Source organism: Pleurodeles waltl, chromosome 4_1, assembly GCF_031143425.1.
Source record: "Pleurodeles waltl isolate 20211129_DDA chromosome 4_1, aPleWal1.hap1.20221129, whole genome shotgun sequence".
NCBI classification, from domain to species: Eukaryota; Metazoa; Chordata; class Amphibia; order Caudata; family Salamandridae; genus Pleurodeles; species Pleurodeles waltl.
The window spans coordinates 768213761-768230257 of record NC_090442.1 but is presented as its reverse complement, the minus strand read 5'-3'; the positions used below and the strand labels follow the sequence as shown (position 1 = coordinate 768230257).

The 16497-nt window shown below is 41.2% G+C and overlaps 1 protein-coding gene across 5 annotated transcripts in view; it reads left to right on the top strand.

Moving 5' to 3' along the window:
- The window catches only part of CCDC136 (coiled-coil domain containing 136), a 185306-nt gene that overhangs the window by 104491 nt on the left and 64318 nt on the right, over positions 1–16497 (top strand). For 2 of the 5 annotated variants that reach the window (XM_069229404.1, XM_069229401.1), the window contains one exon: positions 8302–8409. The exons of 2 other annotated variants lie outside the window; for them this stretch is intronic. In XM_069229404.1, the coding sequence (XP_069085505.1) occupies positions 8302–8400 (99 nt within the window). In that variant the 3' untranslated portion in view covers positions 8401–8409. The remainder of the gene's footprint in view (positions 1–8301; positions 8410–16497) is intronic. One more of the 5 variants, XM_069229406.1, reaches the window with a different exon arrangement.

The window sequence follows — 16497 nt, the reverse complement described above, 5'->3', positions numbered from 1 at the left end:
CTCTCATACTACATCACTCATGACATCTTCTATGACATCTTTGATAATAACACTGCAACATTTGCACTGAAATTATTGAGGTGAAAACTGCATGGTGGGGGCATGAGTTATAGTTACTTTAAGTTATAGCAACTTGCAATAACTGTAACTATAACTGGTGAATTTCTGTATTTATTAGAGTTTAAAGTGTTACGTTGTTACTGAACATTTCATATATATATATTCACTGAAAAACAAAGGTTACAGGGACGTTATAGTTAGGTTCAGAATTTACACACACAAAACCATAGAAATTCTGCTGTTATACTTGGCGTTATTTCAAGTAACTATAACTCGTGTCCTAAGGTAACTATAACCTGCGCCCTCACATTGCACAGTTTTCTAATTAATAATTTTACTGCAAATGTTACAGTGGTATTATCAATGATGTCAAAGAAGATGTCATGAGTGATGTAATATCTCGGGTAATTAGCAGTGCATGGTGATAGCATGAGTTATAGTTACCCTAGGGCACAAGTTATAGTTACATGAAATAGCTCTAACGATAACAGATGAATTTCTATGGTATTGTGTGTGAATTTCTAAGTTGTTTTTGATTCTATTTCCCAACTATAAAGTCCCTGTAGCCTTTGATATTTTCAGTGAATTTCTAGTTTTATTTTAATGTTAAGTAAGATGCCCGTCACAATGCATGGTGGGGGAGTTTGACGCAGGGACTGGCTCCCTAAATTCCTTATTTACTACAGTATTCCTTGTAGAAAATGCTTTTAGTGTTCCACTTTGATTCCATTAAGATGGCATTCAGATGTGCCACATTTGTGGCATACATTTAGAATGTCAGCACTCTAGTTGCTCTTTAGAACCCTATAAGCTGCTTATTACCAGGTAGGTAACTGGCAGTCTGCTGCTGGTTGAAACACTTCCTAACTAACAAGAAGGAAAGTTTAAATTCTATTAAGGGCACGGAGATGAGGATTATGCATTTTCTTATTCACTTTAATGTCACAGTGTTTCAAAGGATAAACAATGTAAAACACCGTAAGAAAAAAAAACATATTCCAAGAGCCCCAACAAGGGAATACTCCATGGCAACCATTGTCCAATAACAGTACAGTCCGTACTATAGATCCGTGTGACATCCCTTTTGCTTCCTTCTTTTTCACTGTAGGAAGTTAACCACTGCATCTCGTGAAAAAACACTATCGACTGGTGTCTGAAACATACAAGACAACATCTCAATACCTATGTCTCTAACCTGAATTATCTTTCTCACGTAATACAAAGCAGTATATTTGTTTAGTCATAAAATTCAATCATCATTCAACCAAAAATATAAACAATGACCATTAATAAACATTATCATGCATCATTTTGCAAACATTGCATTTTCATCTTCGTTTCACTGTTATGAAACATTGCAAATCTTTTAGCGAATTAACGTGAATGAAACTCTATACTTACTGTGACGTAGATCTTAGGGTGGGAAAGGTGTGTTCCACAACACCCTGAGAGGGATAATGCTTGCCTCTGTGTCCTTAATAGAATTGAAACTTTCCTTCTCGTAAGCTAGGACAATTTTCATTGTATGTCAGGACCCGGCGGCGAGGATTATGCATGTTCAAAGCTTATTTACTACCAAGGTTGTGGCATCATAAATAGGTTTGAAATATAATTTCTTGAAGGTTGATTCTGATGACCAATCTGCCGCATCCATTATGTCCTCCAGTCTACCACCTACCAGTATGGCCTTAGAGGACAAAGCTCACCCAGTCGAGTGAGTTCCAAACCTCTTGACATCAATTTCTACCACTGTCATCACCCACCGAACCCACATTGCGATGGATAGTGAAGAAACTGCTTTAAAGGGCTTTTTGATCACTATCAGCAATTGTCTCTCACCTGCAGGCCTATACTCACCGGTCAACTCTTCATATGTCTTAATGCAATGCACCACACACAACTTAGGAGCCTCTGGAAAAGCAAGATAGGATACTGACCTGGTGTTGGCTTTTGTTATCCTGGAGACTGTAAATGTTACCCCTTCCGGGGTGAAGACCCTGGCGGATGTATCTAATGCACGCACATCTGAAGCCCTCTTGCAAGAGATGAGGCAAAGAAGTATAGCTAGCTTTGCAGACAATTCCTTCCACGACGAGTACTGGTCATCCTGCCAACTCATCAAGAGTGGTATAACTAAGTTAACATCCCATAACTCTTAATACAGAGGCTCCGGTGGTCTACTGAGTCTAATACCTTTTATAAGTCTGCTGACCCATGGATGGTCCTCAAACGGAGCACTGTCAATGGCATTGTGTCCTGCTGAGATGGTGGATCTAATGGAATTTACTGTGCTGTACGCTAAACCTGATTGGGCCATTTCTGCCAAACATTACCTGTGTAATTTCTGTCCCCATGGGATCCAATTGTCTCTCCATGCACAAACAATGCCATTGTCTCCAGGCTGAACGATATATCTTGGATGTGCCCTTGGCCCATGCCTGCTGGATGTATTTTGAAGCCTCCTGTGAAAGGTGTCATCTTTCCATCATCACCAAAAATCCTACATGTCTTGAGATTTAGATGCTCCTGTAGAACTAACGGATGGGATTTTCTTAGGGGGGTCCTTGAGTATAGATGGGAACGAGGGCAGAGCAATTGAGAGGTCCAAAGAGAGTTCCATCAACTGGGGAAACCTGCTTGTGACCTCCAGATCAGGGTTATCAGAATCAATGACGCTTTCTGTCTCCGAACTTGGGCCACCACTCTGGCAATCATCATTAACAGTGGGAAGGCTTATGGACTGTTCTTAAACCAGTCCTGTAGGAACACATCCACCGCTTTGGCTTCCAGTCGCCAACTCACAAACCTTGCCAGTTGCTGGTTCAGTCTGCAAGCAAAGAGGTCCAGATTGCATGGGCCACAACTGACCATGAGGGCTAGGAAGTTGCCAGTCACTGCTGTCCACAAAGTTCCTGGAGTTCTAGTCTGCGACCATATGGCTGATTCCTAGGAGGTACTCCACTGTCACTGAAATCTGTCTCTCGAAGCAGTAGTGCCAGAAGTCCTTTGCAAGATTTTGACAGGACCTTCCACCGAGTCACCACCCCCCCCAAATGGTTGACATATCAGACAGCTGAAATGTTGTCCATCTTCAGCAGCATTCAACAGGATATCTTGTCCATGGTGAGTGATTTGATCATGAAGGACCCCGCCAGAAGTTCCAGGCAGTTGATGTGGAGCTTCAGTTGCTCCAATGCAGATCTCTCCACATCTTGATCCTTAGCCGAGGCGGCTTGTGTTCGATTCTGTGATCAGGTCCGGGGTTGTACCGAATATCGCTCAGCAGTTCCAGGCCTCCATGTTGTCCAGCCACCATTGAAACACTGATCCGGTCTCTGTCAACAGGACCAGTAGCTCTGAGTAAGCTAAACCCTTCCTGAGGTGATCTGCTTTCAGTATCTGCAGGGCTCTGTAATAGAGAGGTCCCCGGCATATGGCCTGAATACATGACGACAGGAGTCCCACTATTCTGGTGAGTTGTCTCAGGGAGATTCTGGCCCTTCTAATGACTTTCCGTATTTCCTTTTTCATCTTGGGCATCTGACAGCGATAAGCGGTGTCAGCGGGGGTTGGCAGGCACGCACTGAGGGAATCCTCAAGGGGAATCCTTCTCAGTGCTTGCCGTGCACAAGCGCATAACTGTCCAATTGCTCACTGAGCTGCCATGACAGTTCTCGTCTCACCCAACGAATCTTCCTGTGGCGCAAAAGAGCGCCCTCTGGCAGACCTGCATGGTACCAAGTGTGCTCGGGCCAGAGCCTGCTGTGTGGACAAATCCACTTAGTTTTTTGTTGAAACAGCAAAATCAACAGTCGGAGATCAATATAAAGTCAAGTCTATACACAATTCATAGAATGACATGCAACAGTTAAGCGTAAAGGGAAAAGGCTCTGATTTAACTGACGAAGGAAGAAGAAGGAAGAGGAAGGGATGTCACATGGATCTATCCTACAGACTGTACTGTTATTAGACAATGGTTGCCATGGAGTATTCCCTTGTTGGGGGCTCTTGGGATATGTAGTGTTAATGTTTTTTTCTTACGGTGTTTTACATTGTTTATTCTTTAAAATGCTGTGACATTAAAGTGAAGAAGAAAATGCATAATCGGGTCCTGACATAGAATTGAAAGTGCATGTTTCAATTTGCATGTCAGAATGTTTTAATGAAACAGAAGAGAAAGATATTTGAGAACTCACTTAAAATATGTGCGAATTTTTCTTTCTACAGCACTAACCATAATTACTATGGCAAAATGAACCTCCTCATTTTGTTCCTTTCTAAAATAAATGTTTTGTGTTTTACCAGTTTGATTCAATCAAGATGGCGTTAGGTGTGTCACACTTTTGTCATAAGACTGTTAGCGCTCTAGTTGTTCTTTAGAATACTCTGGAAGGCTGCAGTAGAACACAGGGGAATCAACTGACAGGCTGCTCTTATTGAAAGTACATGTTTTACTGAGAATATCTGACTTCATTCTCATGTGGCTGAAAAAGATAGTGTGAACTTACAGAAAATATGCTCTCATTTTAGTTTCTGGAGCACCTTCCATAACCTCTATGGGAAAAGCATGAGAAAATAGTTTTCTCTCAAATATGATTCATGAAATCCCAGCAGAAGGCTTTTTTTCACAGGGTAAAATCACCTTAGCAACAAATGATTTATATTTTAACTAAAATCTGTTATCACCCTTTATACGTTCTCCTTTTTTTGACCCTCAAAACCTGCCATTCACTACAATACATTTCACTGGGGTGCTATCAGGTATTGGTCCCAAGAGGGTTGTCATTACTGTGTGGTTTAAGTGCCGACAGCCAATCAGATCTCACCATAAGATCTGTGCTTAGGCTCTGCCCCTAATATGCAAATTTAGATTTCCTTTAATATCTTTAAACTTACAGAATTGATTTATACCAAATAACAAAAAGCTTGGTTTCTGGACCAAGAGCTACCTTCCTGCTAAATTTAATGTAATTCCATTCACCAGTTCAGTCTACAGTTGTGTCTAAAATCTCTATGAGAATTAACATGGGAAACACACTTTTTTACCCCCTTTTCTTTTCTCAGCCCTCACTTGACAGATCACCCCAAAACTTTGCATGCATAACAAGACCCAAGAAGGCATTTTTTATGGAAAATTCTGTGAAGATTTTTCAAACGGCGTCAAAGATAGAGCCAAGTCAAAAAGCGCTTTTCCTATGGAAACTAGGTCGTAACTATAACTACCTACTGGTGACTGATATATATAGATATATAGTATCATATTATATTATATTACACATAATTGAGCTTGACACGGTGCCATAAAACTCTGACTTTCAGTGGAGGTCATTTTGCTCAAATCGAGGGTCCAAATTGCACAACTGAAGAGCCCTGAAAAACCAGAGGATGTTCTTGCCTTTTTGCTGTTTTTTAAATGCATCTTTACTGGCCTTCTTTAGCTTTCTTTGCCCAATACCTACTCCATTCCTCGCTCAACATAATCACCCTTGAACCAGCTCATCAAAACTTACTCTACATTCTGCGCTCAGTCAATAAACGTTTGCACACTACCTTGCTTATGCCACACACATCAAAAATAATGAGAGAGAACTTTGATCAAGACCTACATTGGTTGATGGCTATTGTGTTTATGGTGTGTTTTAACCACGTATGATATTCTGGGCAAAGTTGTGTTCACAGGTGATCTGAAAATGTATTTGTATATTACTATATAATAAATACTGTGAATTCTTAGAAGACTCCACTGTTGAGACTTGTCTATACGGAAATTGTTCTATAAGGTCATAGTATGAGGTGCCTCTAGGGCAGCAACAGATGAGTGATGAAGGGTGTGTTCCCCCTCATCAGAATTTAAAAAGACTCGACATACAGCTGTATTTGAAGAAGAGGTAGGGGGAGAGTACCAGCTAAGACACAGAAGTCCAATGATACATGCTGGAAATCCCTGTCTGATCTTTTTTCTTAACAATGGTTTTAACACATATGATATGATCATTTCTAGATCACATTTTGAATCAAGGTACCAATTTAACAAGAGGAACACAGCCAATCCAATTATTAAAAGGGGCAAAAGTAGAGGAAAAGGATACAATTTAAGGACACTGTACAGAACTCATGTTTATATTTCACAATATGAGGGTTGTTAACGTGAACCTGGTCATACATTAACAGTACAGGCTGTCACTATATTGTCACAGTAAAATTTAGATGCAAATAGAGATTTACTATTACCACCTACCTTGATAGTATAGTGATAGTACTGTGCAGTCAATATTGTTTTAGTTTAGTTATGCAGTATTTTGACACCCCACAGTTCGAATACAATTCACAGTGAGCAAAGTTGTTCTGTTGGGCAGGAACTCACAACTTTCTGGCTTCAAGCAAAGGCCCATTGTCACTGGCTTATGTTCTATGGGCTCCACCAAGTTCATAGTAGTTGGTGAAGTAGACCAATGAGCCACTGACACAATGTATGTAATTGGGACGTAGGAATTTTCTGAATGGGGCGGTCCGATTGGGGCTGGTGAGGGAAACTTTGACTTCATGCATCCTACATTTCTTTCATTGTCTGCATTCCTTCTGCTGGACTTGCTTTACTCTTAACCCCTTCACCACAGGAATGTTTGTGAAAATAAAGCAAACAAAACATAGACATAAATTCTGATCTTGGTTAATGCAAAGTGGAGGGATTAACGGAGCAATGTCAATGAAGCAAGCCTTGTCTTCTGTCGTATTTAACCACAATTTCTCTTTTTTCTCCCCTTTTCATTTCCCTTTTTTGCTTCTCCTCATGTCTCTTAATTTGTTTCTACCGTCCCTGTTGCACATACCTATCCACTTGATGTGCACTCATGAAACACATGTCCAACTTTATCTCATGCTTTTCTCTGTGTGGCCAATCACCTCTCTCCATCCCTTCCTGGTGCTGGCATGAAATCTTCTTCAACTCCATCCTTTATTTTTTACATGTCCATTTTCATTCTTTCTCTTGGTTTTCACCTCTCACCTTTGTATTCATGTTCCTCATTCCCCCAATCTTCCCTTACCCCAACATTATCTTGCTGTTTTAATACTATCTATATTGCTCCTCTCTCTATGCCCCTTCCTGATTGTCTTTCATGCTTCACATTTCTCTCCTTGTTTCTCTTTTTCTCTTGTTTCTCTTTCCTGGTTCTGTGTCTCTCCATCTCTGTCTCTTTCTGCATTCCTAATTGTGTCTTCCATTTTCTCTTTCTTTTGTCTACTATGTTTTCTTCATTTGATTTCCTACATCTTATTCTCTTCTTCTTGTGGTTACTCTGCTGTCCCCTTCTCCTTTTATGCCTTTCTCTGCCATTGCCCTCTCTTTTTTTAATATATACATAATTTTCTGCCTGCATGTACCGTATCACCTTTGCTCCCACCTTCCGCCACTACTCCCCCCTCTACCTTGTATGCCTTTCTTATCTTCTCATTACTGCATCTTTACTCTTTTACTCCCTCTCCCACTTGATATTTCAATCATTTATTTTCTGGTTTTTTTCTACCTTGCCTCCCACTCCATTTCTTTCTAACTCCCAATTGCTTTTGTTCTCATTGTTACATATCCTTTGTACTCTTTCTACATCTCTTTCCTTTCCCACCTTCTCCTCTCACTTCTTACAACTTCTTTCAATTCCACTCTCCCTGTTTTTTCATAACATTTCCTGTCTTATATTTCTTTTTATCTTCCATCTTCACCTGTTTCCCTCTTATCTTCCATCTTCACCTGTTTTCATCTAACTGACATGTCTCCTCTCCTTCTCACCTGAAACTCCTAATGCTTCTCTCCCTGACCGCCCATTCGCAACCTTCACATTGTCTTCTTTTTCCATCCTTACCATCTTTTTATTTGCCCTCCACGTATCTTATCTATCTCGATGACTCTACTCATAACTCTCTCCTCCTGTCTGCCTTTCAACAAATTCCTGGCTCCCCGTTTTCTCTTGCCCACTCTCTTTGCATCCTCAACCTCATATCTCCACCATTCTTTCTCTTTCCCCATCTTATGTCGTTTATATCTCCCCACTACGATATAATTTCAATTTTTCTCCATTCTCATGTGTCACTTACTTCTGTACACCTCACTCTCATATTTATCGCCTTTTTTGCTGGATTTTATCTGCCTTACGTTTTCCTTTGTACATTCTTCTCCATTGCCTTTTCATGCTCTACTTCCCTTGCTTGGCTCCTCCCCTTCCTGCCTTGTTCCTTCTTTCTTAGGACCCCTCTGTTTCTGACCCCCCTGTTCTCTCCGTTCCCCTCGTAGGACTGGTTGTTATAGTGGCCCTGCTTTGGTGCTGGTGGGCAGAGACCTCCTAAGGCGATCAGGTACTGGTATACTGTATCTCTGCTTCTTGTGCTCAGTGGCAACTGTGGAAAGCCTGGCACTGCCCGAACCACTCTGCTTGCTCGCTGTCTTTTGTGTTCTCTCTCTTGCTCTCTCTCTAGATCGCTTTTCCTCCGCTTCACTTGAAAGTGTGTCAGCCTTTCTGTCTCTCCGCTCCCTTCAAACCCTCTCTTTACCATTGTGTCTCGCTCTTGTGTACTTGCCTGCTTTTGCTTATACTTGTTTTGTTGCTTCTCATTTATGTTTCTCTTTCACAGTTATTATTTACCTTACTTTTTCTACCTTATGATGCTCTCTTGTCCAGTCTGATGCTTTAAATCTAACTTCAGATTCATTGTTGTTTGCTCTCCTTTACTTATGTCCTTCCTTTCTTTTACTTTCTTACCTTTGCCCTCACTTTCTCCCTTTGTTTCTATGGTTGCATCTCTTTCTCTGCCCCTTTCCTTCTTTCTATATATCTTTTGCTCTTTCTTCCTTACATTCTTTCATTTTTCTAATGCTTTCTTGTGATCACCTCTTGTGATTTTTTCTTTGTGTTTATAGTGTGTTCTTTGTCCACTTTAACACTACTGTCTCTCTCCTTAGGATCACTTTATTTGTCCCTTCCTGTGCCCAAGAATCTATCTTAAACTCTCATTTCTCTATACTTGTTATATCCGTTACCCCTTTTCCCCTGGCTCATTGAATCTCATTCTCCTGTCTCTTTATTCATGAATCCACTTACCTATCTTGTCCCTCTGTTGTTTGCTTATATCCCTCTTTACTGTCTTTGTAGTTGGACCACGCTGTCTATTTTTTCTCTTTGTGCTCCGATCTATCATCTACCTTTCTTTAGTCTTGTATTTGTTTCTACTCTCTAGTGTTCTAACTCTTTCTCCTCTCCATGCTGTAGATTGCTGCCTGTTTTTCCTCTGATTTTGTTCCACTATTTTTTGCCTTCTTGGGATTTGAAGATCTTCCGATACAGAGTGCTTGGTAGTGTTCATTGTATATAGATCCTACTTAATTTTGGTCCTCTTTATCTGTTTCCTCAATCTCTTTTCTTCGCTTGTCTATTTCTTGGATAATTTCTTCCTTGTCTGTTTATTAGCATGACTGCTCTTCTGTGTTGTCCATTCTGCCTTATCTCCTTTCTTGTGTATTTTTCCTGTCTCTTCTTTATTAGTTTGTATCGTTCTTTAACCTCTTGCATCTGTTTCTTTGATCACACTCTCTTATTGTGTCTTTTCCTTAGCTCTCCTCTCACGTTTTTTTCTTAAACTATTTCCTTATCTGCCTGTTTCTTTGTTCTCCTACTCCCTTCCTCTTTTTGGCTCTCCTTCTCTTATGTCTGATTCTTGGATGTCTTGCTTGCCTGTCTTTTTCTTTCTCTTTTTTGAGGGTGTTTCTTTAAACTGCAGTCCTACAGTGTTTATCTTGGATATAGTTCCCTCTTTTCTTGTCATTTTCCTTGGATATTGTTCTTTCTTGTCTTTCTTCTTCAATCTCGTTTTCTTTAGCCTTTGATATTGGATCACTTTTTCTCTTGTCTTTTTCTTGGATTTCCTCTCTTATATAGTTTGTCTTGAATCTCCTCCAATCCTATTTGTTTTTAGATCTCTTTCTCCCGTGTCTGTTTCCTGGACCACCTGTCATCTATGTTTATTTGCTCTCCTTTTTTATCTTGTCTGTTTTTAGATAACAGCCACATAGATTTTCGTTTTGGACATCTTATCTATCCTAACTGTTTCTTAGCCCGTCTTTTCTCTCTCTCTCTCTCTCTCTCTCTCTCTCTATCTCTCCCTCTCCCTCTCCCTCCAATTTGTTCTACTTTGGTCAGATTTTTTTCTTATCTGCTTTTTGGATTTGCTTCTCTTTTCTATTGCTTGAAACTTTATTGTTGTTGTTTCTTGGATTTTCATCTCTCTCTTGTTTTTTATATTGCCTTCTGTTTTATCTTTTTTGTCTCTGTTTCTTGGATCTGATTTCCTATATTGTTTGCTTCTTGGATCCCTTCTCACTTAGCTTGTTATTGATGTTGTCTCTGCTTTTGTCTTTATTGTGGATCCTGTTCCATTTCCCACCTATTCTAGGATTTCCCTGATTCCTTTACATATTTCCGGGTCACCTTCTGTCTTCCTTCTCTATTCTTAGATCACCTTAACATTTTCCCTCTCTCTGTTCTTGGATCCCCTTCCCCTTTTCCTCACTCTAGTCTTGGACCATCTTCCTCTCTTCCATCTGTCTGTTCTAGACCACCTTCTCTTCTCTCTACCCTTACATCATTTTTCCTTTTTCACCAGTCCTCTTGGGCTACCTTTCCATCTCATGTGCTTGGAATTATTCTTAGCTCCCATTCTCCTCAAATCGTTTTCCCTCTGTCTATTCACGTTATTACTCTCACATTCCTCTTCTTTTATTAGTGTGATCCTCTATTGTTCATTCATTTATTTGTCTCTTTATCCTCTACTGTGATGAATAAGTGATCTGTTTGGGCAGTTTGGTCTTTCACCAATGAGTACAGTGGCTGTTTGTATTTATGTATAAGTCCGTCAATGGGCCGCTAAAAAGTTCTCTCCCATCATGCATAAATTGCTGCTCATATTTCTGCATTATGGACACACATGTGGTTGCCCAAGTGATGCTGCAACCTTACAGGCATTGCCAAATGGACTGCAGTCTTTGGTCTGGATTGCAGCCAGTCAATCTTGCTGCTGTTCGCAGGTGGTGGGTCATGTCAAACTTGCATTGCCAAAAACATGTGTCCCAGTGAAGCTGTACAAATCAGCCCCATGGTACCCAGATGAATTAGTATATGCTGGTAAGAAAAGAGGCCCATGGTGCGCCATAAAAATTGCCAGTTTTCCCTTCCCTCACCGTGGTACCTTTTTACCGATGTATGTGTTTTCTCTTATCCCAGCATTCGAGCATCTGTTCATAATCTTTGCCTACCTTTAAATCTCCAGTCCACTGCTTTCATATTTTACAACTTAATATTGCCTAACTTGTAAGCTTAACTAATTAATTTATATTCTACTTTAAATTTTTGTTCCTTTTACAACTTGGCATACCCATCCATCACCCAGACCCCACCTTCACTGCATTTACCTCTTTTACTGACAATAATATTGGGGAGACTAGGTGAAACCACAGATCGCCTGCCTGAAACAACTCAGTTGTCCTAAATTTTGAATTCTGAACTCTGAATGAAAAAAATTGACTTGCTGTTTGGTTCACCAGGTACTTTAATTAAAGAGTTTCTGATAATAGTAGTCTCCACACCTACTAATGAGTTTGGTGAACTAGTCGTTTGGTGGAGAAGGGCATCCGATGATTTGCTGTGGATTTTCCACATCTACCAACTTCTAAATAAATAACCCCTTGAGTACGGAATTTCAAGAACACACACAACGGCATACCTCCTTAGCTCACTCAGTATATTGAATGGGGAGCACTTATTTACATGCTGGTGAAGCTGATGGCAAAACTAGGTTATTTCAAACTCAAATACATTGGACTGTCTAAGAAAATCATACGGCAGCTGCGGTGTACGGAATGTTCGTGAGCCTGAGTTGAGGTGATATAAAACCTGGTTGAAAGTTCTCCCTTGACTCCAATTGGATTACAGCAAACAATTCATCTGCCAGATTAATAATGCCTATTTTGGCAAATTCCATGCATACCCTTAGGAACCAGCATCCTGCTACATACCTAATAGAGCCCTTTAATTGCAGATTACTCAGCTAATCACAAACTTTAAAATGGATGAAACATCCAGGGGCAGGATGCTAGAGCATAGATTATACTTATAAAGGGTGACATGCCAATGATGTAATTGGCCATGGTCATGTAAAACAATTGCAATTTTAGAAGATACTAAGCCTTGCAGCCATGGCAAAGGTGAGTCAGCCACATCTTGAATGATGTCTGTGCTTAAAGTACTCAATCCTGTACAAATTTCTATGCGCTGAAACCTGCCCAAGAGTAAGTCATGTAAATGTGTAATTTCATAGAAAACATGTTACGCAGGGGGATATCTTGTGATTTTCCCCTTGCCTATTGTTGCTAGGATTTTACACAAAGCCAGCCATGCTACTTTCAGTAGATCTGGCTGTGTGTGGAATTCTAGGGTATTTACACTAGTTCCAACCCAGTATGTTCTTTCTGAATTTATTAACAGCAGTTTTGTGATGCGCTATGCAACAATGGGTAGCATTTTGCAGCTCTAGATACATTTTGTGTGGGAAAGTTGAACAATGCCACTATTTGTGCCACTTTGCGCCACATAGCACTGCTTGGCACAGCAGAAGTGCCCATACCAACACATTGTAAACCTGGCTCCAAGTCCAGGGTAAGGACTGTGGACAGCTAAGCATAGCTATTTTACTAGTAGTCTTAAAATCAAATTGTGCAGACTTGGCTACAATTAACCCCCATTAAAGTGGGTTTTATTGATGATTGTTGGACTGTGGCCTTTCTCTCCTGATTGCTTTGGACTCTACTCACCGTCTTTGCAAACTACAGACATTGGTTTTCAATGTTGGTTCTTAAGCAGCTGAAAGGAGATGGTTGATGAGTATTAATAAGTCCTAATAAATATATGAATAAATATTTAATGATGCTCAGCATTAAAGAAAAGATATAGCCATCGCACACCTATTCATTATAGTTGCATTTAAAAAGGACATCAAGTTAGTAAAAGAAAAGCACAAGCTGGCTTTAGATGGTACAGTCGGTGCAGCCGCACCAGGTAATGCTCTGGGGGGGGAGGAGCTTTGGAGGGGGATTGTTGTGCACCCACTACAGAGTTCCTTGTTTCTTGGACAGTTTTCAGGCAAGGAAAAAAATGCAAGATAACTCTGGTGATTAATGTTCCTGCTGGTGGAATATTGAGTTTTATCATGGGGCAGCTCTGACTCATCATAGAGTAGCGCAGGGGGTTGATATGCCTTCTGCAATGACCGTGTACCATGCAGATCAGAGAACTATATTTTATGTGGCTAGCTCAGTGGGTTACTGCTTTTATCACAGAGATCCTTTGATTACTTGCAGCTCATAAGTTACAATCGGGTTTCTACACACAGTGAAAGGATGCACCAATGTTCCTTCAGCGGTGGCAGCAATGGAGTGGTTCTGCTGCGGTGACAAAGTGATGGTGAATCACTGATTTAGAATGCAATGCGCCAGTTCTGCTGCCGCAACAAGGTTGATGCGTTGGTCGTCTCTTCAAGCAGGCAGAAGATGCATCAATTTCGCTGGCTCAAGTATCTGGGTCCACTCCCAGTAAACCAGGCATGGGAGCAGGGGTAGAGAATTGATATCCCTGAGTCTCTGACAACAGGAAGCAAGCCAAGACACCCTCGGAGATCACTTGGGGAGCAGCAAGGCTGCGCAGCGGAAAAGCAGTCCTTCCAGGTCAGTAGTCCAGCAGAGTGACAGTCCTTGATGCAGCACAGTAGATCTTCTGATAGAAACAAGTTGTAGGTCCAGAAATCTCTGATTTGGTGGGTTCAGAAACCCAGTATGTATACCAAAATGTGCCTTTGAAGTGGGGTTGACTTCAATTAAAGATCTTTGAAGTGCACAAGTATTCCTTCTCATTCAGCCCAGGCTGTAGACTATCAGAAGGGGCTAATGTGGGGACAGGTACTGCCTATTAAGGGGTCAGTGTTATCCCCTCTCGCCCTTCTTGCCCAGCAAGAGCCATCAGAATGCAGATGAGCACTCAGACACACCTAACGTTCCTTTTTTGTGGCTGCCTAGAGGGAATGTACAAAGTGTAGCTGTCACTCACCCCAGGTGTATTGGAGACAAGCTACAGGCACTCAGAACTGCAAGAGCAGAGAAATGTCCTCTTTCTCAAAGTGGTATTTCTTAAATCCAACTTAACTTTGCCAGTAAAAAGGATTTATCATTACCATTCCAAAGATAAGAAACATGACACAGCTACTCCTTTCTAATCAGGAATTACAGCTCAAAAGTGTATTAAGGAATTCCCCATGGTAACCTATGAGAGGATTAGGCTTCACGGTTGTGAAAAACAAATGTAGATGTTTTTCATTACCAGGACATGTTAAACTTGCAAGTACCTGTCCTACCTATTACTTACACAGCACCCTGAACTTGGGGTGCTGAGGGCCTTCCAAGGGGTGAGTTGTGTGTAATAAAAAGGGAGTATAAGGCTTGGCAAGGAGATTTATATGCCAAGTCCAGGTAATATTAAAACCACACAGACCTGCTCTGCAGTGGCAGTCCTGAGGCATGTTTAAAGGGCTACTTAAATGGTTGCACAAACAGTGCTGCAGGCCCACTTGTAGCATTTAAGGTGCGTGCCTTGGGTATATGGTATACCACTTTACAAGGGGCTTACAAGTAAATTAAGTATGCCAATTGGGTATGCACCAGTGTTACCATGTTTAGGGGAGAAGCACATGCACTTTAGCACTGGTCAGCAGTGGTAGAGTGCTCAGAGTACTAAGACCATCAAAAAATAATCAGCAAAAATGTGAGGCAAGAAGGCAAAATGTTTGGGGGAAGACCATCCTAAGGCTAACAGGTCTAACATTTAGGATTGTTCTCCCAAATAGTTTTTGCAAATGGTAACAATGCAAAATTTAGGGTTGAAGCTTTTCCTTTAATTGCCTTCCTTTGTGGTGCAAACAATGCCCTTGAGTCTATCTTGATGCCTAGATAGACCTAAGCAGATGTCTCATTAATAGTGGCTCAAGTGAGGTACCATTTGCGTTGGTTAAAGATACAGCAATTTAATGAGATCGCTTTCATTTTCGTAAGGTTAATCTCCAGCCCATTATCCTCTGATGGTGCTGCCGATTGATTGATCTCTGCAAGCCTATTGTGGTGCTGCTAAGCACTAGCAGGTAATTCACATACAAGATGTTCCACAGCGGGAGGCCGCCAAGGCTCGAGACATGTGAGACCAACCCATCTAAAGCCAAGAGAGGCCCAAATTATATAGATTAAACAGAAGGGGCACAAGCATGCACCCGTGTTTTAGGCCAATTGATGTCCTCACTTCTCTTGACAGATGGGTGCCATTCCCGACCTTGATCTTTACCCAAGTGTCCATGTAAAGCTGCCCAATAGCCCTTAATAGTTGTGCAGGATTCCCCACTGCTGAAGCTTTAGCCATGTGAGACGCAGTGGAACACTGCCTTAAAATCAACAAAGCACATATACAGTAGCATGCCAGTTCCCTTTGCTCTACTAAGAATGAGTCCTGCTGTCTTGAGGTTATTAGAGTTCCTTGCTTCTTTGTGAACGCCGTCTGGTTCATTGGGAGCCTGCCCACGCTTCTTGGTCTTGAAATAGTAAAGTTGAAAAATACTTGAGGTCTACATCCAACAGGGCTATTAAACTGTAATTGCTTGGTGAGGAGGCTGCTCCTTCTACAAAGACTGGGCAAATAATTGAACCTTTCCAGCTTCCCGTAATAGACTCTTCTGCCAAATTGGTATTAAACATCCCAGCCAAAAAGTTGGCCCTGAGCGAGGTATTCTGTTTGAAGAGTGCTTGGGGGATTCCATTTTGGCTGGGGGTGCAGTCAGGTCAGGATTTCTCGATGATTTTGATTATTGCTGTTGCTGTAATCTCCAGTGGCTCCATGGCAGTGTTTGCCTGGGTATTCACCTGAAGCCACTCTGGGCCAGCTGCATCGTGCATGCTTCCTATGAGGTGTGACTTTTAAGTGCTCAACCCAGCCATCCTCGCTTATATTTGCATTATAAGCAGCCCATGAATCTTTGTCGATGTCATTGATCATCTTCCAAAATTTCTTTAGGTCTTTTTGATTTGAAGCATACAGGACTTTGGCAATAGGGTTTCTTGTTTGCTTCTTTTAAATGCCCATACTTCTCTTTTCAGTAACCTTCTCTCCTTTTGTGAGGATTTTAGTAGCTCTAAGCCTTCTGGAGAGCGCCATAACTGCCTAAGCTTTCTGCCAATTTTGGCTCTCATTATGAGTCGTGGCATAACTGTGCTGTTAGGGGGCCCTATAAATGTCCCCTTATTTGCATGTTTGGCTGGGTATTTAGATATCATGTAACCAGTGAAGGTTTCCTAAGCTGTTATCT